General features: G+C 47.0%; 1 protein-coding gene across 4 annotated transcripts in view; it reads right to left on the bottom strand.

Moving 5' to 3' along the window:
- ZFHX3 (zinc finger homeobox 3) overlaps window positions 1–26,638 on the bottom strand; it is a 241,222-nt gene that overhangs the window by 138,999 nt on the left and 75,585 nt on the right. For 3 of the 4 annotated variants that reach the window (XM_058528162.1, XM_058528161.1, XM_058528163.1), the window contains exons 2-3: window positions 14,852–17,610; window positions 9,424–9,920 (exon numbers count right to left, since the gene is read on the bottom strand). In XM_058528162.1, coding sequence (XP_058384145.1) covers window positions 9,424–9,920; window positions 14,852–17,564 — 3,210 coding nt within the window. In that variant the 5' untranslated portion in view covers window positions 17,565–17,610. The remainder of the gene's footprint in view (window positions 1–9,423; window positions 9,921–14,851; window positions 17,611–26,638) is intronic. The other variant, XM_058528164.1, reaches the window with a different exon arrangement.

The raw sequence follows: 26,638 nt of genomic DNA, 5'->3' as shown, positions 1-26,638 counted from the left end.
CTAACTAGTTTGCCTTTTACAGGATGAGGACGTAGGCCCTAGAGCAAGTTCCCTCATCATTCTTAATGATCAGTCCCGATTCAAATCTTCTTTCGGTATTTCCTATTAACGCCCCATATGCGGCAGACACTCGAGGTCTTCCGTGTACAATAGCCAATGCCCCAGTGCCGAGAATTCCCATCACCACAGATAAATAGTGACGGCGGGAGGAGGCCCGAGGAGCCCACGTGTGAGCAACGACACTCGAAGCATCTGGCAAAGCTGCAGTGGACAAAACTGGGCATCCGGACGCCCATCTCGCTGTGTGACACAAAAGCACTTCAATCAAAGGAAATCACGAAAAAACTATTGAAAAGCAAATTTTCACAAAACGCTCTGGAGAAATTTTCAGATTTCATTATAGGAAAAGCACTTTATTTAATGTAGAAAATGTGAAAAGCTGATATGACAGTTTTCTATAAATAACAAAAATTGGAAATCATCATTAGAGGCATTTGTAATTTTCCTCCTTTGTTGGGAACCACTGGAAAAAAAGGTTTTACCAACAAGGAAGCCACTTATCTCTCTTCGTGCTCCTGCTGAGCCGGCTGGCAGGACACAGTGAAAGAACTTCGCCATCCCAAGGTAGCGTTGCCAGATAAAATACAGGATGCCCAGTTAAATGTGAATTTCAGATAAATAAATGTAATTATATTTTATAATTATTTGTTGTTTGAAATTTACATTTAACTGGGTATTCCATATTTTTATTTGCTAAATTTAATGACTTGACCTGCAAGCCTCCACTGCGGTACTTTCAATGCTCCTCAGGGTCACCACCCTAACGTCACTGGTTTCAATAATCACCAACATTTCTGTGAGCAACAGATTTTCTGTCATTAAACATTTTTAACTGTCATCCTACAACCTGGTTGCTTAAAAAAAAAAAAAGTGCTGGAAGCCTAATTTTATTAAAGTATAAAATGACTCGGTACTACCAAAATGGTTTTCATAGTAAGAGTCTTTCCCAGCCTACACTTAAATAGTATTTATAGTTTCAAGTTATGTTGAAAACAGAATAAAGACTATGGTTCAGGTGTATTATGTAATTATTTAAAAGCTCTTGCCTTCTCCTGACAATGTTCCTGACAATGCTTAATTGTTCCCTTACAATTTCCCTTTCAAAGCAAAAAACCAGAAACACCTGTTGGGACTAAATGTATTCAAATTTGCCCTTTTCGTCCAAGTCCTCAGCAAGCTGGAAGGACTGGAAATTGGGTTCATGTCTCTGCCCTGCTACACGGCACCATTTTCCTGCCAGAATGGGTTCACCTAGAACAACTGTAACACATGGAGTTATTCTGGAATGCGGAGGCAATGGAATATTCGCAGCAAAACTGTCCTAAGAGTTACAGACCACCCCTAAGACGGCAGATGGCATTCGTGCAAAGAATTCCACAAGTGTGACTTATTTCTCTACATGGGGGGCATGGTGGGCTGGAGGGGATGGAGACTTTGAGATTTTTCTCTCACAAGAAAGTCTAGGTCTTTTAGCTTGAGGATTTGGGGGAGAGGGGGAAGCTTTCAAGTATTTTGAGAAAGTGGTAGTTACTCGATTTTCTGAAATTAGACCTCCTTGCTCCTCAGCCTGAGTCAAAGGCCATGGCACACTTCCTTTGGAATTCAAAAGGAGACTTGTCACCAGGAGCTGAAAACAATTTATACTGGAAATATGCAGACACGGTCATGCTATCTTCACACTGAGTAAGAACTTCAGAAAAAGGAACTTCCAGGACTTTCTGTATTCGTTCTCTATACTTTTTTTTAAAGATAAACAGTGAGACTCACAGTCTCCATTAAGGAACAATAGGAAATTCGGCCCCTGTCCCAAGCCCCTGTTCCTCTTGGACATTCCCTCATCTCAGTGAATTTGGTGAAGGTAATTAATCCAAGAAATTTCACCCCGGGGAATATGCTGGAGAGAAACAGGAAAAGGTGAGAGGAAGAAATTTCATCCACAAGACTTTACACGCCTTGGAAAGAGAACTCTCTCTGTTCCCTCTTCTTGCTCCTCAGAGCTTTCGACAAACAAACTGTAAATACATTCAGAGTGATCACCATCTGCGAGTACTCTGGAGATGCTCTGTGAGATTTAGAGAAGCGGGAACAGTAAACATGGCTTTTCACATCAGCTAGGAAAAGATGGGTGTCTAAGAAATAGTTGGACAATCAACCATCCAATTGGAAAGAAAATACAGTCCTAAATCACACAACACACAAAAGCAGAGTCCTACAACGTACCATATACAATATACATTCCTCGTGGATTAAACACGTAAATGGGGAAAAAGGTACTGAAGAAAATAACAATGAAGTGATGCCAACCCGCTGGTTTTGAACAGACTCCGACAACACTTACTCGCCTGTGACTTGTAACCTCTCTGTGCCTCGGTTTCCCCATTTGAAAAGAGGTGAATTAATAGAAGATTAAATCAATTAATATATGTAAAGCCAAGATAACAGTACACGGCTTCTAATTAGTGCTGTGTAGGTGTGAGCTTTTATCTTTATTATTTTATAATATTGCAAAGAGAAAGCCTCCCTGGGAAAACAGAAAAGTTAGAAACATACAGAAACAGATGTACAGACTAGACATCACACAAACGCAAAGTTTCTGTATGTTAACATGCACCATAAGCTAAGTTAAAGACGAATGAAAGACAGGGAGAAACTCCTGCCACATCCACGGCCCAGGAAGGACTGTTGGCCCTGATCAACCGAGAGCTCCTGCAAACCAATCAGAAAAAAACAAACCAAAAATAAATAAAGGGCAAAGACTATAACCAGAAAAGCTGCTAAAGATATACAAATGGCCAATAAATACATGAAAAAATGTTTACCCCAATAATTAAAGAGTCCCATATTAGAACAATTTTGCTGATCTGAAGAAAACAGAAAAATGACAATGGTGTTGGTCACCGTGTGGGAGTTTGAGCACCACCTAATAGGGAGGGGATTAAACGGTCACCTTCTTTCTGAGGGGCCATTAGAAAGTACTGGATCTACTGGCATTACACCCTGGAACCCAGCAATCCCATTTCTTGGAATAGCACAAGCAGAGAGAGATGTACACATCTGTTTCCTATCTCATTGTCTGTAATATCAAAACACTGCGAATAATCTAAATGTAAATCAATAAGGGACTGGTTAATAAATGGAATACTATATAGCCATAAAAAAAGAGTGAACTTAGTCTATATGTACTGACCTGAAGAAATTTTCATAATAAAAAGTTGTATGAAAAAACCAAGCAAGTCAAAAGCATAGCATGTGTCTATGAAGATTTTTTAAGTGAACAGTATGTATGTGTACACACGCACATTTTCTATCTGTATAAGCATAGAAAAAAGCCCAAAAAGATATACTCTAAACATAACAGTGATTTGCTTCTGGAAAGTAGAGTTGGCGAGTAGAAAAAGGACTTCCATTTAAAAAATTATTGGAAAATAGTTAATATGAGAAAGGGCTTAGGTGTAATACCATATATATGCAACATTATTCCAATTTTGTAAAATGTCTATGTTATACACAAAAAAAGGAAATAAAAATATGTTCTCATATGATAAGATTAGGCTATTTATTTTCTTTTATGCTTCCTTGAATTCTTCAAATTTTCTACCGTGATCATCCATTACTCATACTATATTTTTACCATAAAAAATAAGGAATCCACATTTTATTATTAGCTTACACTTGAGGTAAACATGGAATGCTGGTCTTGTAAGAAATAATTAAGAATACAATAATATTTTTAAAGGGTCTGATCAGTTCTTTACTATCCACAAAAAGGATTCAGGAAAAACAAAAGAGAGAGAAAGAAAAAATACTGAAAGCATCTGGAAAAAAGAGAAAAGTTAACAGTTGTAAAACTGGTTTTTCAACAGGTGGCATATTTAGTACTGGACTTTTAAAAACCAGGCACATCAAATAAGACTTCAGTTCCATTATGCGGTGTCTAAAGCTCCATTATGCGGAGCCAAAAGAGAACACTGGCCCTACTTTCTTGACATGAGGAGGAGTACAACACTGTAACTAAAGGGATCTGAGCAAAGTTAGTGCTTAAAGACAATCAGCTGAATGAACGTGTTGATTGAGATAATACCCACTGGGGGGATTCAGATGAAGGTAGACAGGATGGTTCTGGAGGGAGGGAAGGGCAAGAAACCTCTACCGTGAGGTGTCAACTTTTCACACTGCACATGTTGGCGATACATTGGCCATAGTTCCTACAGCAGTAAAAGATTACCTCTGTCATCGCACAAGCACTCCCTCCAAAAAAGATTTGATCTTTCCATCTTGCTAGAGTCCCCTTGAAGTTAACGGGTGAGCAGGAGGACTGCCAGAGCCAACTTGGGCTCTCCCGATGACCATGGGGCCCACAGGCAGTCTCCCACCCCAGTTCCAGAAGCCCTACATCCTGTGAGCTCAGCCATCAAGTGAGGGCAATGAACTTCAGACCCCCAGCTGCTCCAGGAGACGGAGGGCATGCAAGCTAAAGGTGCTAAAATTTACCAAAACATCTGGCCCTTCACACCTTCTAAATCAACCACAGGAAAACATTCCTCTCCTTTCATTTTTGGTTGAGGGCTCCAAGGTATGGGGAGAAGAAGGCAGAAGCATGCACTTAAAAAAAAAACAGTCGACCTAATGAGAAAACAAGGTTTGAGGAAACTGGTTCCAGAATGACGATGTAAACCAGATGACACTTGCACCAGCGCTTCAAACACGTAGCCACACCAGGGCGGAGAGGACGAGGAGGGAGGGCAGGCTCACCAGAGGATTTACGCTTTTTGCTTTCCAAGCAAGACAAAGCCCACCAGCGACCACCTATGGGCATGAAGAGTGTAGTTGTCTTGCTAAGACCCCCGCGCCCCCAGTGCACCCAGAAAGGAGCATGCAGACTGCAAACCACATCTTGCTCTGACTTGTTCTCCATCTTCTCATTTGTCCACCAACCTGTGACGAATTTATGGCCCTGCTGGGACCGTGAGCCCCAACGAGTTTCTTACGCATCAGGGAAAGAACTGAGAAGGATTCTCAAGTAACACCGAGTCTGACGGAGGGTTTCTTACATCCTTCCACCCTGCATAATCCTAACAGGATGTCAGGAGTGCAAGTCCAATATGTGGCGAATTTGCAGGTGTGTTTTTCAGGCAACTGGTGCCACACTCTTCCTCCGACTTTAAGCCAAGCAGAGTTGGCGTCTCACCCTGTTTGCCTGACTGGCCCAAGGCAGCTCACATGGGGCCCAGACCCAACTCCGTGGTCGACAACCTGCTTTGTGTATAATTTAAGATTAATATGAAACCTTTGCGCTTGGCCCAATCAAAGGAGCCTCAGCTGGGAACTCTTTGACTAATCGAGTCTGGTGGGGTCTTAATCTATCTGCTAAAGTTGATGGATTTCCATCCCAATGACTCTCAGGTGAAGGGGAACATCAAAGTGAGCAGGAGATTCTAATAGTTGGCAGGTGTGCATGATCACCAACCGCCCCTTCCGCCTCCTCCAAGAAGAAAAACTACAAATTTCAGAGAGCACACCAGGGCTGTCACAGAGCAGGAAGTCCGGATAAACACAGAAGAGCTCACACTAGCTCTGAACCCACACACTGTGGACTCAGGATCTACGCCAGCCTGGAGGAGAGCAGGGGGTGGGCGTCTGCCAGTACCTGCCACCCCCTATTTAAAACAAGCAAGAGCACCCCACATCTCTATGGGCAGAAGGAGGGGGAGAGTGGGGCCAGGGGGTGCAGGTCTTCTAAGAAAGGAGCGATTCACTTACACGGGAAAGGAGAAAGGTGAGAATTGAAGCCCTAATAAGAGACAAGTACCTCTTCCACAACACGCTTCCATTCTGGCTCAGATGGTGACTATGGACAGAAAGCAAGAGCCCAGCCTCTAAGCTGGACTGGGGTCACTGGCCTTCCCGTGGTGTCCATCAATCCCAGTGCCCCATCATGGCAGGTGTGAGGATACAGGAATGTGACCACTAGGGCTGGACCAGAGCCCACCATGATTTAAAACAAAAAACACTCCAGGAATTCAACCACGGTGCTCCACAAAAAGAACCTGGGAGTCCTGGGAGAACCTGGGCAAGGACACAGCTTCCATCGACGCCCGAGGCTCTCCTGCCTCCCTCCAAGCCCCTTCACTTTCAGGAGGCAGGGAGGAAGAATTCACTGAACATTAATCTTGATTTAAAAAACTGTTCTCACACAAAAAACAAAACCAGACATTTCCAGGCAACAGAGATAATATCACCAGTTTTTTTGTTGTTTCGTTTTTGGGGTTTTTTTTTTTTGCAAATGAGCCCAACCCTCTCTCGTGTCTAGATTAGAAATTATCTCCCACTTTCAGACAGCTCAGTCCTAATTCAGCAATGTGTGTCCCAGCATTTGTGACACCAAGAGATGTGACTCTGGACCAGTGTGAGGTCAAATGACAAACCGGAAAGCTACGCCTCTGCGCATCTCCTGAGACCGCTGCTCCGTATCCTCCAATGTGGACAAGGAAGAGGAGGAGAATGAAGCCTCAGGGGAGGGAGGGAGGCTCATTAGGAAGTCAAATACATCACGGCCACTTGAGTGGGTGCAGCAGAAAGCAAGTTTGGGAGTCTCCCTGACCAATGATGAATCATTTGCCAGGGAGCCAGGGCGGGGTCAGGGTGGGGCGTGGGGAAGGGGTGAGTAAGGAGGGCTGTGTGTGAGAAGCCCGGTGCCCTCCCTGGGGCAGCAGCATCTGGAGCTGTTTCTCTAGCAGACAGTAAAGAACTCGATTACACCCAGTTAACTGCGCTCTAAACTGATTATGCATGTGCTGGGCTAATGGATTACATTAGCAAGAGGAAAAATAACATGCAATCAATCTCCATTTACTACAGGCCACACCAGGGCCTAGAGGAAAACTGACTCTCCAACCACCTCCCGTCCCCACCCCAAATCCGTGGACTCACAGAACCCTGCGAGAGGGAGCCCCCTTGGTGGCAAGAGAAGTTTGTCTTAGTCACACTGCCGGACAAGCATCGGAATGATGAGCCCGTCTCTGTGTCATCCAGGAGTGGGTGGGAGAACTTCCCACCCCCACAGCAGAGCCACAGCAAGCCAAGGGACATTCATTACCCAAGGACTAATGAGACCAGACTAACGACCTTTGGCTCCTGACAGAGGGAATTCTGCCCTGAGTGTGGCGGGCTGCTCACCCCCCGGGATGTGCCAGCCACATTGTGCACCTCTCCTTCAGGCTCTGGTTCCCATGTTCTACCCTGCATCCCTACGGCCCTTCTACTCACACTGTCTTTTTTGAGCAGGAGTTTCCTCCATCTTTAAAAAAAGATGAGAAAATTTAGGCCACAGAAAATGAGTGTCCTGAGCTAGTTCAGCAAAACACAAATGGAAACACACAAATTGCTTCCCTCACATCCATCCTAGATACCACCTCAACCTGACTCTCCAGGTATGACCGTGGACGTGGTTTGGGAACCCAAAAGGGAGATTTCTCAGCAAATCCTCCAGGTTCTAAGCCCTTCGGAAGCAAAGCCAAGGGCCTGGTATACTCTTATTGGAGGACACAGTGTCGAATTAATCACCACCGTGCACATTTTATAATCTAAAGGGCAATATTTTCCTCAGATGGAAGAAGCCAGCTTCATGTCACCTCTAAATGACCTTCATCAAAGTTGCATACAATCTTCAATGACCACACCAAGTCTTTTGTACTAATTTTGCTAAGTCGGGTCCTTTGAAAAGTCTTTTTTCTACTGGTTTTTCCATCAGGTTTCCTTGACCACATCGGCACCACCCTGTGGCCAGTTAAGACCTCCAATTTAAAATGACTGCAAGGAGCATTTTCTTTCAACGATAGCACAAAACTAACCCTCCAGTGAGGTTCGTGCTCTCTTAGGACAAGGGGGTTGGCTGCCTGTGTCCAGACCTCCCCCACTGCACCACTCCAGCCCATCCATGCTGGAGTCAGCAGTCAATGCTAGAACATTCTATTCCCACTACCTCATGCCTGCTTTCTCCTCCTTTCCCTAAATGGTTTCTCATCCATGTTACACAGGCTTCTCACCAAGCTGAGAATGAGCAATTGTAAAATGAATGACAGTGATCAGTCTCAGCAGACACCGATATGGGGAAAGGATCAGAAGTCTTCCTTATACAGAGTCTCCATTTGAAATCACCACGAGTGGAAAGGGGATTCAGAGAGCTCAGGGTCAGCAGAAACTCAACCCTCAGGGACCCAAAGACATGGGAAACACAATGTGAGAGGAAGGAGGAGAGACTGATAACAAAAGGGAGGAAAATGGAGAGAGAGCATGAGGGCGTGGAAGGTGTGTGGAAGGAGGCTGGGCAGATTTATGGCCACTTGTACCTGATTGTTCATACTAAAGCCATTACGGGATGATTAGAGAAAAAGGTGAGGCTTTAAGTCCAGTGAAAATCAATAGAGACGTCTGGAGCGATTCTGCCGCGCAAGTGAGAAGACTATTTACAGCATCCGGGACACCTCCTCCTTGTTCTCATCCACAGAGAGCAAGGCTGCAGGGCAGGGGATCAGAAAGGAGGAAGAGGCAAGGGGACAGAGGGAGAGGAGGAGGATGGGGGAAGCCTGGAAAATAGAAGAATGAGGAAGAGGAAGGAGGGGCCACACAACATGGCAAGTGAAGGGAGAGAGAACCAAGGAGCCCCCTACCTGACCTTATTTTCCCCCATAGCACTGACCACCTTCTAGCCTGCTCGATCACTTATTCATTGTGTTTATCACCCATCTGTCCCCAAAAGAGCAGAAGCTCTATGAGGGCAGGGATTTTCTGTCTATTTTGTGCATGGATGCAGGTAAGTGCCCACAACAGCGCCTGCTATATGGCAGGTGCTCAACGGCTATCTGCTGAATGAACGAGTGAATGGACAAACAAGTCAACGAACAAATGAATGAAGCATCCCTCGGGCATCCGGGAGAGAAGACATTAAAAAAAAAAAGGGAACAATGGGATGGAAAAGGAGAACAGAAAACATGCAGGAAAGAGGAGACAAAAGCACAAAGGTACAGAGAAGCCAGAACTAGGGCGACAGCAATTGTGAGCAAGGAAAAAAGTCAGCTGTAGAGAGAGTTGAGGGGAAAGGGGAACAATGGGGCAGTATCGGGCTGCTGTCAACAAAACCTGCCTTCACCAAGGGGGTGCCCCACCAAGGGAACCTTCAGGTACCAGTTGAAGCCTGCCACCACACTGCAGCTTCAGGAGGAAGCAGATGCTAACTCCTCTTCCAATAGCAGGTTACCATCCGGCAACCAACCCAGCCACGAGAGGGTGGGCTGTCCATCCACCCCCGCCCTCCCCATCCCCCAGGGATCCAATCCCTCCTTCTGCAGACAGCATGGGTCTCACCTTGTACAACTTCAGGCTGGCCTCGTGCCTGGAGTTGGCCGTGTGCAGCCGCAGCTTCTCCAAGCTGTTGGTGTAGTAGTCGCAGGCGTTGCACTTGAGGTGGACGGGGTTGCCGATGGCCACACACTTGAGCCGCCACTCGTTGGCTTTGCCGCCCTCCTTGATGTGGGCCACCAGCTGGTACTTCTGCACGTGCTTGTCCGTCTTGCAGTGCAGCTGGAAGTTGGCCTTGAGCTGGGTGTTGTAGCGGCAGAGCTTGCACTGGTACGAGTCCCCCATCACGGCCTTCCACTCGTCCTCCGGGAGGCTGCGCTCCACGTTCATGTGCAGCCCCAGCAGGTCCAGGTTGTCCGTGGTGAACTTGTTGCAGACGGCGCACTGGAAGAGCTTCAGCGACGGGTCGTTGGTCTGGATGAAGCTCTCGCCCAGGTTCATCAGCTCCTCCGACACCAGCTGTCCGCCCCCGAGCCGCATGTCTAGGGGGATCTCACCGCCCACTGCGGGGAAGGACAGGGGAAGAGAATCAGAGGCCGGGCTCACAGCTGCGGCTGTAACTGAGACACCACCCAGCCCTCCCCCATCTTCAACCCAGGTTTAAGGAGAAAAAGATCACAATTCAAGTGTTGCAAGGTGCTACTAACTGGAAAAACAATTAAAAAAAAACAATTAACTTGATGTGTTTGGATCCTTCCTACAGATAGTCTGAAATTTGTGAAAGGCATCATGTTTTTTTTCTTTTAGAAAAGAACACCTATAAAAAGGCAGGAACCATAATCTCTTGAATATTTCAATGCAACCCCTTGCTCAGATCCAAGAAGAGACAGAAATAAGCATCATTTACTGGACATAACAGAATCTGAAACTCCAGACCCCAAAAGTTGGAAATGAGTTACAGGTTCAATATAAGATACCAGGGCATTACGGCGAATCAGAATTGGGCCCACAATTTATCTAAAGCAGCACCGCCCAACAGAACTTTCTGTGGCAATGGAAAAGTTCTATATCTGCGGTGTCCGATGTAGTCGTCACCAGAAACATGTGGCTACTGAGCACTTGAAATATGGCTAAGGTGCAACTGAGGAACTGAATACTTAGTTTTATTTAATTTTAATTCATTTAAATTTAGATAGCCACACGTGGCTAGTGGCTACTGTACTGGACAGCACAGCTCTAAATCAGAGATTTCCGGAACGACCTTCCTATTCCTCATCACACCCTGCTGGTCAATATCCTACCTGCCCGTCAATGGTGCCAGCCCCTCCCACATTTCCCCAAGAGTACAATCTTTTCCCTTTTCTGAGTCCCCACACTGTGTGAAATGCAGGTCTACTCAGGGACATGTCACATTCTCCTTTGTCATAAGTCAGCTACATACAGAGCCATGCTGGCCAGGGTCCCCATCAGAGTGTAGCCTCATTAGAACAGGGGTCCAGTCTTATCGCCGCTGAGCCTCTAGAGAGGGCCCAGCCCCCTGCACAGATGCTCAAATGCCTGCTGTGCCAGACAAGGGTAAAAAGGAGCCGAAATGTTACAGGTTTGGGAAGGGGATCAAGGTGGGCAGTGAAACGCCACGCAAAGGTCAGCTCACGGTCCCAAGAAAAAGGGTCCGAGTCCCTCCACCCCTGCTCCTCTCTCTCCACCCCCGTTCTTTTTCAGTCCATCACTGCCCTGCATTAGCCAGGCACGGGCTCTCATTCACCAGCGGTAAATTAATACCACGAGCTCTTATTTATATCACGAGAAAGGCTCGGAAAAAGCAGCCTTCCCTCCATTCCCTAGCACGTATAGTCAAGCAAACGCTGAGCGTCAGCTTCTGTTTTTGCCTCTCCCCTAAACACACGCACACTTGAGCTATTATGTCTGCCCCTGCCTCTCCCCTACTGATATTTAAACTTGACCTTTTACGTGTGGTTGGGCTGAGGTTATTCTTTTTTAATGACTGATTAGAATCCAAGTTAGTGGCTAATCAAAGAAAAGCTGTTATTAAAAAAAAAAAAAATGGTTTTCTTATTTACGCTACACAAGACCTCAAGTGAGAAGATCAGCACAGGCTCTACTGAGCAGACCGGCTGCGTTGGAAGCCTGTGGACAGTCTAGCAAGCCGCAGAAATCTTTGGCACGTGCATTCCAGAAGGCTCAGGAAGCTTTCCGCTTGTCTCTTGCCATCTCCCCTGGTGAGAGGAGCCATAGCTAAGACATTCTTTTTAGGACAAGAGAAAAAAAGAGGCGGGGGGACCCTAAACGCTCCATCGCTTAATGGGGATGAAGGCCAGGCAGCAGGCAGCATCTGTGAAACAAGACACCGTGTTCAGGAAAAGCAGAAACTGCCCAGAGGGTAAGACAAGGAGCAAATATATATTTGTTTCTGATGCCAACCACCTGAAGCATCAAATCTTCTCTACTGTTTAAATTTAACCTCGGCACATCAATACCACTCTAAAGAGAAATTCAGCTGTCACTCTCTGGAAGCCTGCGTGAAAATGAGAAGTCTTCAGAATGCACAGAGGAAATAAGTCCCTATTCCCATTCCAAGCTCTTAAAATGAAATGCAAATCAAATTGAGAAGCAGAGAAGCGGTGACATGAGGGCAACAGGCAAGCCAAACCCCCTCCGAGAACTAGACCTTGGAGAAACAAACCCAGGGCTTAGAATCCTACAGATCCGTAGAGCTGGAAGGAACTAATTCGGCCCCCAAGACGTGGAGGAACCTCACCTAATTCATGGGCAGTTCAGAGGAAGCCTCTCTAAGTGAGAACTTGGCAGGTGTTTACTCGAGTCATGCTGGATAGATGGTCTTGAGAAGAAGTGGCCCACATCTCCCCACATGCACCTAATTTAACCCTGGAAATTTACAGCCTGGCACCCGAGCCCGCCCATTAGCACATCATCACAGAGGCACATGGATTAAAAGACACATTCTAGAATCAAAAGCAGAATCAGAGGAGCTATTAAATCTCATATAGGTGTCCCGTGGCCGGCTGGCTACTTGGGAAACAGGAGGAAGCCCCCGCAAGCTACCCATTTCTCAGTGCTGTGCTGAACTTGAGTGTCTGAAGGGATGTTCAGAAGGATAGTCAGATGGCCTCAAGTCTAAACTCTTGTCTACAAAATGGCGGCAGATCCAACCCGACCAGACCAAGGGTGCCGACCCACCCCTTAGAGGCCTCCAGAAAGAAAGCATCCCCAGAACCAGCATCCGTGTGATATCACGAAAGAGAAGGTTCTGTCAAAGGAAGTAAGAACAATAACTTTGTAAGCAGGAGTGTATTTCACAAAAACTTTATTTCCCCTGCAGGGCCCAGTAATATCTAATACCACCTATAGCCTCTCACAAATGGCCTAAAGAAAAATCAATAGCGTCACAGAAAGAACTGAAAGCTATGGCTCTTCTCGTTTGCATGCATTGGCTTCTACGGAGGTCACATGACTTAAATTCTAAGCCCTTTGGACACGTCCTATGGAACCCACACCCACGCAGGCTTCCAGCATGAAGTATTCCACGCTTGCTCCATCTCAACAGCTCTTGTGGCCTAAGGCAGGCGCAGGAGATTCCCAGAGACTCACCTCAGCTGACAACGATGACACTGGAAATTCAAAGGCCCTTCTAGGCTGACCTGGATAAGGTCCTTAGAAGGAAGAGCTCTATTCTCTTTAAGCAAGAAAGTGCAGATCTTCTATGTACATCCAGAACAGAGGGATTCATTCTTCTATTTCTTTTGCATCTGCCATAAGCCCATAATGCATGATGCACTGCAGACTCACAGACACTTCTTGTAAAAGCAAAATATTTCTCTACCTCTCAATTCAAGCCTCAGTCAGAATTACTGGTTTTCAAGGTAATTAAAAAGATCTCACTTTGACCCAGTATGAACCCATTCATTTTCTGTGTCTTCATTCCACCTACATTATAGTTGATTTACTCCAAGATCTGCCTCTCCAAGATTTTAAATCTACAGATGAGAAAACCCCAATTCCCCTAGGCTTAAAAGAGAAAGTCTTCGAGTACTGATGCCATCCCTAGTGTGCATCCCCTGTGGTTCACTCTGGGGACAAATAAGACGACTAATCCCTATGCATCCACGATTAACCAGTCGGTAAAACATCTTCAAATCGTTTGGCAATAAAGGATCAACAGGTCAATGTTCCAAAATAGAAAACAAGATTAAAATAGCAGGATTCAAGTTTAAATGCAGAGAAGGAAAAACAAATTAAATGCTATGAAATAGAACTCGTCAGCAACAATTAGCAGTAAAACACCACACAAATAAAGACGTGACAACTGGTGAGGTTTGGCCCCATGGATTAACCTAAACCACACCAGAATAAAGGTACTGTTCACATTTTGTTGGTGAGAACAATTTACTCCCGTGTCAGTAAGGGGATGCTGTTTAATTTGGGCCATCACCGCCGGTCCCAAGAGGTGAGCAGGGTCAGGGAATGGAGACCAGGCAGCACCTGTCCAGCACAGGTTGGGGGGGCAGGAGTGGCCAACCATCACCCTGGTCCTTACGAAACTGATTTGCACATTTTCTTCCCATAGGAGCTCTCCCTCAAAGGCAGTCATGATTCTTTTTATACTTTACTCATGCTTTTCAGCATCCAAATCCTATCCTCTTGGTCTCATTCTGGATCTATCAAGCCAATCGGTAAGACTCGGTGTCTGGACACAGCCAACTCACGTTCTCTAACGTGGGTCCTTTTTCATGTCAACAAAGGCTCCATCAACCAGGATCTGATATTCGAACTTAGCTTTCTTTGATGTACAATTTTAGAATTTATTCATTTTTATTCTGTTACACCACTCCTTATGGGGCCCCAGGGCAATTTAATTCCCAACTATACTCATCAGCTACAATTCACGCAAAATAAGAAAGAAAAAGAACGCATCTCTTTCATGAAGATCCTCGTGAATACGCTAGACAACTTTGAGAAACATATCTGGGTGGCTCCGCACAGAACCAGCCTTTGGATATCTGCATAAGGTACACTACGGGTTCGAGTTCCTCTTGTGGAGATGATTTAAAACTCCAGCTACAGTTTCCTGTAAGTTTCAATAAATATTTAATGGAATCCAAAAGTTTCGGGTAATTGTGGCGATTTTTCAAATTAAGCAAGGGACAGAGAAAGAGAGAATGGGAACAGAAAGGAAAGTTGACCAGAAGCCAAAAACCAGAGGAAACACTAAATTTTAATCCCAGCCTGTGGAGCCGGAGTGTAATCATGTCTCTGTAGAATGCATACAATCTTCCACATGCACACACAGAGGTCAAGGGATTCTTGAGAAAAATATTTGATTGTTAGACACTCAAGTAAAAAAAATAAAAATCAACCAAATCCACAGGACTCGATAGAATCAACCGGACCTGTCTATTCTCAACTTTCCCCCAACTCCTAGCATGAGAACAAACAAACACGGAGTCAGCCTCACCTAGAGCAGGCGTCATGGCGGCCATGGGCCCGGCGGGATCCAGCTGGAATCCACTCATCATGAACTGGGCGTCTGAGGCAGCGTTGTCCATCTTCAGGTTGGGCAGGTTCATGTTCTGGGCCAGGTAGTACTGGTAGAGCTCGGCCTCGGCGGGGGAGGGCAGGCTGCCGAGGCCCAAGTGGCGGTTGTGTTGAATCTGGGTCATGTTCTGCTGCAGCAACATCATGTTATGCATGTGCTTCTCACTGGTCATGTGGATGCGCAGGTTCCTAGCCACATTGGTCTCGTAATCGCATACCTCGCACCGCCAGGTGGGTTTGGTTTTTGGTTTGGTGGGCGAGGGGGCCCCGCAGGAGCTACCGATATTGGCCGCTGCGGCTGCCGCTACGGCTGCCGCCGCCGCCGCCCCGGCTGTGTGGCTGAAGACCTGCTCCCCTCCTCCATTCTGCAGGTTCTGCATGTTGTTGAGATGCTTGTCGGACTGCATATGAATACTGAGATTGCCTTTGGTAGTTGTGGAGTAGTTACACACCTCACAGCGGAAAGGCTTGTAACCACACGTGTAGCTCTCGCCTCGTGCCAACCGAGGGTGGGGCTGCCCACTTTTGCAGTAGACACAGGAGCCCCCCGGCTCCGGGTGCTTCTCCTTCATGTGTGCCTCCAGCGTCTGCTGGTACTTATAATGCCAGTTGCACTTGGGGCACTTGAGTGTCTTACATGAGTTACGAGAATGCATCATGGTCATGTGGCCGCCCAGCGAGCGCGAGGAACCCAGGACCGTGTCGCATTTGGGGCACTCCACACCACTCCCCGAGGGGCACTCCCCAACCCCAAGCTCGCAGAGGGAGCCAGCGTGCTGGTGATGGGGGACAAAGCCCCCATCGTCACCCTCTGTGCTTTCATTTGGTTCTGGTGCTGTGGCATTGTCTTTATTGGCACTTTCATCAGCAAAGTCCAGCCTCCTGCCGCCCTCTGCCACATTGGCCCTGACGCCCTCACTGTTAAAGCTTAAACGATTCCTCCTGTTCGCACCATCAAAGACAACAAAGGAAGAAGCGGAATTAGAACTAGTAGAAGCTGCACCCCTCGACAGGGTCTGGAGCACATTAGGCATTAAGGGGGAGTTAGAAATGCTTTGGTTTGAGAGAGCAAGGTCCTTCTTGCTGCTGCTACCTGCCGCGGCCCCAGACTCCTCGTGGGGCCTGTCCTCCAGTTCGTCATCCAACTCGCTTGGAAAGAGTCCTTTGCAACCCTCGTCTTCCTCCTCCTCTTCCTCCTCCTCTTCCTCTTCCTCTTCCTCCTCTGCCTCTTCTTCCTCCTCTTCCTCCTCCGCCTCCTCCTCGGCTGGCTCTGCTTTCTCAGAGAAGCAATCTGGATCGCCCACTTCTTGCTTCTCTCCTGCTGCTGCCCCAGAGTCCTTGCCCTCTGAGGATTTGGTAGGACTGGAGGCCAGAGGCCCCAGGGGGACTGAGGTAATGGGGGTCTTCAGGACAGAGCTGGTGAGCCCGCCAAGGTTCAAGAGGGTGCTGGGGGTCAAGATACCAGCCTGGGGCTGCTCGGGGCTGGCAGCAGAGCCAGCTGGGAGAGCCTCCTCCCCTTCCATTCGAATGCCACTAAATTTACCATAAAAACTGTGTCCGGGGCCTATGAGGTTAGCTGTGGAAACTAAAGGGTGTTGAAAGTTTTTGTTTTTTGGTTCCAGAAAACTTACAAGGGGTTCCTTGTCTTTGCCAATCCCTTGGATGATAGCGGAGATGTTCTTATTGCTAAGAATTTTCCGCTCGTCTTCACTCAGGGTCATCCGATGGTCGTGCACCGCGTGGGTCACGAACGAACGGACGTACCCAAAGGAGAGCTTGCACAAGAAACACATCAGGATGGGCTTCCTCTTGCCATAGAGCACGAAGCCATCGAATTTGGACAGGTCCACATTGTTGGGAACATCTTTGGATACGCAGGAGCTTTTGGCAGAGCCGTCGCTGTTCAGGTAATCCTTGTTGCTTTTGTGTCGCACGTCGAAAACGCGGAAGCTGTGCAGGACGGGGCTGAGCCCCGTCAGGGCTGAGGTATTCGGGAAAGCCTGGTCTGGGCCCTCAAACCATTTCCCGAAGGATGAGGCTATGTGGAAAGTGTTGATGATCTGTGGGTAGACTGGTGCAGCACAAGAAGGGTCCCCTTGTTTGCCCCCCGCCCCGGGGAGAGAGTTCAGAAAGAGCGAAGGGAGAGGCCCGCTGCCGCTGCCACAGACGCCCCCGCTTTGGGTCAGCTGGCTCAGGCTCTCGACAATGTAGGCCGAGCCGTCCGGCTGGTAGACTATCTCCCCAGCCAGGTTCTCCACATCGCTCTCCTCGTCCCCCTCCTCACTGGTGTCGCTCGCGCTCTCCTCGCGCAGGGGCCGCGGGGGGCGCGCGCTGGGGCAGTGGTGCTCCATGTAGGTCTGCAGGCTGGCGAAGGAGGCCGAGCACTCGTTGCAGCTGACCTCCTTGCCTGCCGGCTCGGCGGGGGGGCCGGCCGAGGCGCTGCTCTCCGCCAGGCGCTCACTGAAGGGGGCCCTCAGGCCGTCCAGGGGCCCGTGGTTCTCGCTTGTGGACTGCTCCATGCTACTGGGTTTGTCGGGGAGGTGGGTGCTGTTGAGTTCAGTCCATTGCTGGTGCTGAGGGATACCGCACCCATTGTCCTTCCCCGAGACGACGGGCGAGTCACAGCCTTCCATGGTAAGGCCTGCGTGGAGCTTTCATTGCACCCAGTACGGATCGGACCTGAAGAGCGGAGGCAAGGGGGAGAGGAGGGAGAGAGGGGGAAGAGAGAGAGAAAGGAAAGAGGTTAGGAGGGCCGAGGCTAAGGTCCCGCACAGAGCACTCTAACAGGCTTCTGTCCACACCCACAACAGAGACCGCAGGGGCAGCGGGGACCCCAGCAATCGCCCCGCGCCGTCCAACTCGCAGAGGGTGGGCGGCACCCCTGGGGGTCACAGCCGAAGTCTCTGGCATGAGCAGGGGGCACAGGGAAGGGGGCATCAGGAGCATCCCTCTTTGTCTTCAGATTGTCGGCCGCTCTACCCCTGGAGATGGGTTCCAATTTCCGTTCTTTGCAAGCACAGCGTTCGAGTCAGGGCCGGGTGACAGGCCAAAGCGGAGAAGAACCGCATCATCTCGCCAGGCCGCACCGAGGTTGCAGAACGTGGACCCACTGCATACAGACAGCCCACACAAGGTCTCCCCCAGCTGCCCACGCTGCCTCGTGGGCCAGGGGATCACGGGGCAGGGACGAATGAGAGGAGGAAGATTTTGCGCCCCCAGAAAAAGGATCGCAAACCCGCACGGGGACACGCTGGTTGATCTAGAGGCAAAGTTGCTGCTGTTGCTGTTACCCACCACGTTTCTAGTTTGAAAAAGTTCAAAGGAAAGAGTTTGAGGGCCGCACAGCTCAGAGAGCAAGCCTGCAATCTAGATACGCTCTGCAAAGCCCCCGGCAGGGCCCATAGCTGCATTCCTCCTCTGGGATCTGGGAAGTATTGTCCCATTTTACAAACAGTAAAACTGAGGGGCTAAATCTAAAAAATGAGCCCCATGCCACCCCAACACTGTGAAACAGAGAAGGCAGATCTCCGAATTTCCATCTCCTCCCTGCAACTGGTAGAACACCCTTGCTTGTGACTCAGCTGGCTTCAGACTAAAATAATGTAGGTGCAAAACGTGAGCTCGATGTTTCTAGGAAGAACCGCCCAGACTCTCTATCGGCCGATGCCCCCTCCAGCAGCGTGGATCTCGCCCTGGCTGGATGGAGCCCAGCCACCACTGGCTTGGTGGGTTTTGCTGTCAAGGATGTGAGCGGCAAGTCGAGACGGCAGCTGGGCTCGGCCAACCCTGGTTCCACACCTGCCTCTTAGTTATTAGTCATTACCCAAGCAGCTGTCCTTCAGCCCTAGGGCTTCTCCGTTTCCGACTCTCAAGTGCCACTGAGCTGAATCTGCCGTCCGAGCCCTGGAGTCCCTGGGGAGGGAGGCATCAGTTCACCCGCTGCCACTCCACTCCTGAGGCAACAACATCACAGGGGCATTTCTTCTGTCCCAGCACTGCTCCTACGGGCAACTCAGCACCTCCCACGGCCCTGATCAGTCACCTGCAAATCCCAGGCCTCCTTCCTGGAGAACACTTGGCTGCGTCACCACCCACCATCTCATTCATACACAGCGGATGAAGGTTTTGGCTGGGTTTGGTCTCCCTCTCCCTCCCCCTCCCAAGCCCCATCTTCCCATTCTTTTTTGATCTCTCGATTCTTGACTGCACAGCAAGCCAACAGCTCCCCCTCAGGAAAAGACGGGGAAGGCAGGTTTACCAGAAGTCTCAGGAGAAATAACTTTTTGGAAGAATGTGTCATGTTTTGTTGAAAACACACACACCCCACCCCTCAGTTTATAACCTCAAACTCCATTACAACAGAGTTCCGTATGCCTTAGAAAAGACATATTGATTTTTAACAAAGATGACTATGCTAAACCAAACAGCAGATGTGATGGGGCTTCCTCGAAAGGCTTAGCTAGGATACAGGTAAGAATCCACGGTGGCTCTTCCTAAGGACGCTGCCTGATTGGCTGGACGACATCTGATTGACAGCTCGGGCCAAAAAGGTTGGCAGGCCTGAAGGGGCGGGAGGGTTAACAGCCGGATTGTAAAATCAATGTCGTAAATGCTTGGTAAGTTACAGGAACACGCGGGAAGGGGAGGCCACGATTGATAAAGGAGAACAGCTTTGATGCTTCACCAGGGACTTGTGTATCGACAGCAAAGCCAATCTCCTCTCCAGCCTCAGCTGGGCCAGAGAAACCTGCAAGCGTTTACCAATTAATTGGTGGGCTTTTCTTGCTCTGCTCTCCTCTTCTTCCTCCTCCTCCTCCACAAATCATCCAGCTAAGGCGTTGGGACTTTTTTAAAAGTTGCCTAACTTTGTCTTCTATTCCCAAGCAAAAGGTGTCAAGAAAGGATGACATGGTGGCCACCTCTGAAAGTCAGATGACCTTGTGATGGTGACACCAGCCCCAGGAGAGGGGACGAGTGGGAGACCACTCATTCGCAGGGAGTGACAGTCCATTAAGACACCAGTGGCAAAGAAGGATCCCACTTCAGGATCTGAGCTGCCTGCTCTGGGCTTCTTTTCAATGCACGCTGGCCACAGCAAGCGGAACCTTTTACAACCTTGTTAAGGCAAGTGGGGTTCAGGGACAAGTGGTATCATTTTCACCAGAGAGCCTATGAGAAATGCAGACTCTCAGCCCCACCCCAGATCTGCATTTTAACATGATCCCCAGAGAATGCACATTATTAAAGCTTGAGACACTCTCTGTTTCACAACATCTTCACCAGATTGCCAATTCGTCCATGCTTGGTACCTCTATTGCTAGGTAACTAGGCAGGGTCGGTCTTGGGCTCCCTGACCAGTCCCTGGGAGGTGCAGGGATGGTGGGTAGAGAAGAGGGCACCATAGCACAGAGATGAAGAAATCGCTTAAACCGCTCAGTCCTTCAGTTCAAGGACCTCAGGCCATTCACCACTCTCCTACCAGGCTGGCCGTCCCTCTCGCACTGTTTATCAGCCAGTCAATAAGAAAAAGGTAGTTCTTACTTAAGGAAGCAGAAGTCAACTCAGCAGGTCGATCAGCACTCTGTCTGTAAACACGGTTTCCCGTAAAATCAATGATCTTCAGTTACAGAGGGCAGCCTGGGAACCCAGCAGGTCCCGCGCTCTCACAGGCAGCCCCGCCAGCAGCTCTGTTCAGAACACCCCTCCCCCGTCTCTGCGCCCCTTCCTCATCCTTCACTCACGTCAGGACCAACTTGCACATCGCGACCCTCAACTCTTCCTGCAGCCTGCCTCTCTCAGCCGCTTACACCCCAAAATTCCCTTTAAACATAGATGTGTTCTACTCACGACCACTAATATTGTACTCAACATGGGTTTTTACGTGGTTTTAAGAATTTAGTTAGATTTCAATAGAGCACATCTCTCCAATAAGAGAGATAAAGGGAAGATACAGGAGTGATTTAGTGTGCCCTCTCTCTGCTTAGTGCTTAAATCTGCCATTTGAGAGTAATCTTGTACAGAAAAGTTCCAATAACTTCATCAAGAGCCCCCACTCTTGTTCCTCTCACAAGTCAGAGTTTCCTTGGAACCCACCTGTAAAGCCCCCAGCATCTTTGCAAATATCAGTCTTTATTTTTCAAAGATTGTTTAAAATGATAAAACTCCACCAAGTTACCCTAGGGCCCCCCATTAACAAAGTCATCCATCTCCCTCTTTCAACTGAGAAGATGCGATGTGACGGTTTTATCACATTCCTTGAAGGAGACAGGACTGGGTTCAATGCAACAGTTACAGGGAAGCTGGGGGTGGGGGGTGAAGTTATTAGGAAGAGGAGGGGGCACCCGCTGTTGCTCCAGCGCCCAGAGAATTAAACATGAACAGTCGCACTGTGTAATTTTAAATTGTTAATTAGCACAGGGTTAATTAGGCGGTCCTTTCACAAGAGGCTGTTTGGCAGAAAACCAAGAAAGGAAACAAAGACGAAGAAAAGAAAAACAAAGAGAGAATCTAGACAGCATGGAACTGTTGCCTCTGTGAATAACTCGTGCGGCATTGCCAGAGAGAAGCACGCAGCGGGCAAGCAGCACGGTTTCCGGGTGCTTCCTGCTCCGCTGGAGGGGAGTCAATGAGCACCATCTTCCTGAAGGCGATTTGGCAGAAGGTACCAAAAGCCTCAAAAATGCACATGCCCTTTGACTCAGCAATTCCCCCATTCTAGGAAACAACCCAAGATATGCATAGAGATAGAAGATTATTCATCACATTTATAGCAGATAAAAAAAAAAGATGGCAATAATCTGGCAAAACAAGGGACTCTCTAAATAAATTACAGTGCCTAGAGTTCCATAGGATGTTATAAAATATCATTTTTTAAAGAAACTATTTACAGGCGTGGGAAAATGGTCACACAGGATGCTAAGTGAAGGAAGTATATAGAGGTCTGCATATGGAAATACATGAGATTCATATCAAACTTTGTACAATGGTAATTGCTAGGGGATGAGGTTATGGGCGACTCCATTTCCTCCTTCGTGCTTGTATGTCCCAAAGTTTTTTTTTGGGGGGAGGAAGATCAGCCCTGAGCTAACATCAGATGCTGATCTTCCTGTTTTTTTGCCGAGGAAGACTGGCCCTGAGCTAACAACCATGCCTATCTTCCTCTACTTTATATGGGATGCCGCCACAGCATGCTGTGACAAGCAGTGCGTCAGTGCGCGCCCGGCATCTGAACCCGCGAACCCTGGGCCCCCGAAGCAGAACGCGTGCATTCAACTGCTTGCGCCACCGGGCCGGCCCCCCAAAGCTTTTTAAAATTAAAACCATCATAAGAGAAGCCATGGCTTCTTGAGGTAGACACCATGTTAAGGCCTGCAGGTAGGGCACCACCTTGATCCTCATAACCACTCTGAGATGGATGCTATTTTTATCCCCATTTTAAAGATGGGAAAACTGAGGTTGCCCAAGGTTGTGCAGCCTAGAGACAAAACCATAGTCTGGCTGTGGAGTCTGTGCTCTTAGCCACTCTCCTACGTTTTTCTTTAGTGTCGATTTCTCAAAGAGAACTCAAGAATGTTCCAAGCCAATATTCTCATTCAATCTTTATGTACCCGGGGACTGTCCTAAGACCATAGGATACCAGGATTGTGATGTAAAAGAACATCACCAATTCACACACACGCCGTTTTCTGACTTGGGAGTGGTGGGGGGAGCAGAGTTCAAAATAGACTCAAAATGGTTGAAAATCTTCACACAGGAGAGATAGGATGAAGGGAATGGGAGAAGCTGTTGCAAAGAACTGTATGGTAGGCCTATTATCCTGACTGTCTTAAAGAAAAAAAGGCAGATTCCAGAAACTGTAAATCAAGAATTGTATTCATTCATTCACTCATTCATTCATTCAATATTTACCATGTACCTACTATATGTCAGATGCTAGGGAATCGATGATAAACAGGGCTTAGCTGACATTCTTGTGGGGGAGAGACCACAAGCAAATGTAACACTAAGTGGTGAAAAGCACTCAAATAATATAAAGCAAGAGAAGGGGAGAGAATGATGTGTGGGTACATTATTTTGGATAAAGTAATGATATTAAATTTAAAAGGATATGTTGTAGATTAGAGAGAGAGAGCGAGAGGGAGAGTGAGACCAAGTTCCTCTCAGTTTTAGAACAGATTCAACAGTTGCTAAATAGCATCAAATGAAAAAAAAAAGTGGTCCAGAGGAATTTTAGCTATAGGTTCAGTAAGAAAATGCACATAAACTGAAAAATAGCCTCGCTTAGATTCAATGATCTGATAAATGCAGTAGAGAGTTTTTTATTTTAATAAGGTATCCCAAAGTTTATCATTTCTTTGTATCCAGGATAGCAAAAGGTCTTTCAGATAATAAAGTCCGGGCGATTTTATAGCCATTACCTAAGTCTCCACTCAGTGTGTCCAGTGACATGCCTCAGGGTTCTGTCTTGTCCCTGTTCCCTTCATTTAAACCAACAACTTGAGGGACGAGACCAGGCACACACACGAATTTGCAGAGCACATAAAGCTAAGAGGACTAACTAATATGCTAAATGCTGGAAGCAAGACTAAAAAAAAGACCTCCACAAGATGGAACAACAAGCTCAAACGAACAAGATGACATTGTGAAAGGATAAATAGGAAGCCCTGTATTTAAGTTCAGGCAATTCGTAAAACCAACTGAGGAGGGAAGAGACTTGGATTAACGGGAGTTCATGCAAAAAACATCTGGGAGTGTTACTTCACCACAAACTCAGTGGAAGCCCAAAGCTGACATGGTGGCCAAAGATGTAAATGTGTCCTCTGGATACAGGTGTACACGGTACCTGTTGAAACTCAGTAGGTTCACAGCCCCAGCCTTTTCTCTGTGTGCAGGAAGAATGTTCTGATTTCCCACTTGGGGCAATCTCATAAGAGGGGTACTGACAAACGAACTGGAGCATGGTCGGAAGGGCTGACCAGAAACAGCTCAAGAGCGCAGAAAACTCCTGTTGCAGAGCAAGACAACTGTTCCCAACCAAGCAAAGTCTTGCCTGCCACCAACAGTGAGGACCACTTACATGTCTTCTACCTAACTTCAGGGTTTAAGTAGGAGTAATGAGGAGCATTTATACAGAATTAGAGTTCAGTTCAATATAAATGAAAATCTTTCTCAAGATGATCCAGGTTCCCAAATGGAATGCTGACTCTGTGAAATACTGCTCTCCCTGGTTTCATGAATGGAGAAGGGAATTTTGCTGTGGCCAAGAGGTCCCATCAGGCAGCCTCTCAGGTCCTCTGAAAGGTGAAGATTCTTTTCATTCCTCGGTTATCGACTGGGTTACTCAATCAGCTTTACCCTCCTCCTCTGTGATTCCCACAGTGCACGGCGGCCCACTGCAATTCTGGGGTTATCATACTGCTGCAATTATCTGTTGATGGGTCTATCTCTGCCACTAGGCTGTGAGCACCTTGAGAGCAGGATCCATGTCTCATTCATCTCTGTATCCTTCACACCCAAGATGTAATAGGTGCTCAATAAAACTATGGGGAAAATTAGGGTATTGGGAGAAATTATAACACTTCAAGAGGAAAAAAGATGATCCCTTAACACACTCTGTTTCTTTTTCTCTTAGGTGAAGAAATATCCGGTGTAACCATTCTCCACTAAATGGAACCAGGGCTCCTTGGAGAAATGGCCAATTCTTGGGCTGAGGCAGGGAGAGTGCAAGATGAGCCCGGAGCATCTTTTTGAGCCAGAACACAAGGAAGTACTCTGAGAATGAAGAGAGTGTACCAAAAAGACACAGGAGCAGGTTGCAGGGGCTCCCACTGCCCCAACCTGGGACAATTTGAGCAAGAAAATTACACAAGAGTAAAGGATTACAACCCAACGTGTGAAATAAGAATCCATAATTCTATGCTTTTATAAATTAAAGAAAAACAAATGTGAGATTAAGGAAAGTTCTTCCTTAGAGTAGAAATCCAACTAACAAATGCAGAGGGAATAGTGGAGTTAGAAGATTACCATTTGGTAACCATCATAATAATAACCCATTCAGGAAGGAATCAATGGATACTAAAACCAGTGGACGAAAGTTTGAGTAGTAACAGGATATTTACGCAGTCTCAAAATATCTCCCCATAAGATATTTATTAATTACAGAAGGAAAAACAATAACTTTACAGTGGAGAAACCTGGCAGACACCATATTCACCACATTATCAAAGTTAACATCACCAAGACCAAGACAAAGAGACATTATGTGCCCTCTGAGAGGCGGCACCGAGAAGAACACAACATCCCTTTCCCTGGCATTCCTGCCATAAAGGCAAAACCTGACTCTAATCATGAGGGAACACCAAACAAATCCAAATTGAGGACAGTCTACGAAATGTCCTATGCTCTTCAGAAATGTCAGTGTCATGAAACAGAAAGAGACTGAAGAACTGTTTCCGATTAAAGGAGACTGAAGAGACAAGACAAATGAACGTAACACAATCTGGGATTTTCTTTCCTATAAAGGGCATAATTGGGACAACGGACAAAATATGAATAAGGTCTGCAGATCAAATAATAGTAGTATATGAATGTTAATTTCCTAATTTTGATAACTGCAGAGTAGTTATATAAAAAAAATCTTTGTTTTTTAAGAAAAACACATTGATATATTTAGAGATGAAGGGGCATGATATCTTAATTTTCAAATGGCTTAGGAAAAGACTGTGTATTTGTGTTTGTGTGTATTTGTGTATACATACAGACAGACAGAATATAAGATAATATTAACATGGGGGGTCTGGATGAAAGATATGAAAATTATTCTATTATTATAACTCTCCTGTACATCTGAAATTATGTCAAAACAAAGGAAAAACAGTTGTCCAGTATAAGAACTCTACATATTGAACCTCCAAAAATACATATGAACAGCCAATCATCCCTGATCCCCATATCCTTATGTTCACATGACATTCATCGCGGGCACAACTTTTTGTGGTTGTGAGGCTGGATAGGGAGGTGGAGACAGACAAGAACAGAAAAGTTCCTTCCTCCAGCCAGGAGGTTCTAGAAAGAGCCCCCTAGTTGGAGAAGACACATGGGCATTCTGACTTGGGCAGAATTTCAAGTAACACATACTAAAAGACATTTACCCCAAACATCTGTGATCCTGACTCAGATAGATCTCCCTAACTTGGTGAAAAGCAATTCTAAACATAAGGACAAGGGAAGCCACCATAGAAAAGAACAACGCCAGCAACCTACAGAGGGTGAGCATTGCTCAATCTAGGCTAAAACATATTAAAGAAAAATACACAACAAATACACAACAGTGAATAAACTATCCCCACCTCCTAAAACAAACAAACAAAAAACCCAAGGCAACCCAGATTCTGAGATAAGTAGAAACTTCATTCAAGGGGCAAAGAAATAATACTCTCACTTTTTGAGCTTGGAATCCACTGAAGAACCATATCTGATTCCACTCCGTGCTTTATACAATAACTGTATTTGTATATCGCTGCTGCAAGTAAGTCAATAAGTGTTAAAGCATAAATAGGTGAGATTCCATCCTCGTGGTAGCAATTTTCCAGTAGCCTTAAGAATTATGTTGTAACTATGGCAAGGTCAGAGAACACACACAGGCTCAAACAGGTCCTCGTGTGGCAGGAGGCCCACTGCCCGGAAGGCCCCGAGTATCGTCCAGGCC

This window comes from Diceros bicornis, chromosome 32, assembly GCF_020826845.1.
Source record: "Diceros bicornis minor isolate mBicDic1 chromosome 32, mDicBic1.mat.cur, whole genome shotgun sequence".
In the NCBI taxonomy this organism is placed as follows: domain Eukaryota; kingdom Metazoa; phylum Chordata; class Mammalia; order Perissodactyla; family Rhinocerotidae; genus Diceros; species Diceros bicornis.
Note: the sequence above shows the minus strand (reverse complement) of the source record. Positions and strands in the feature narration are given on the sequence as shown.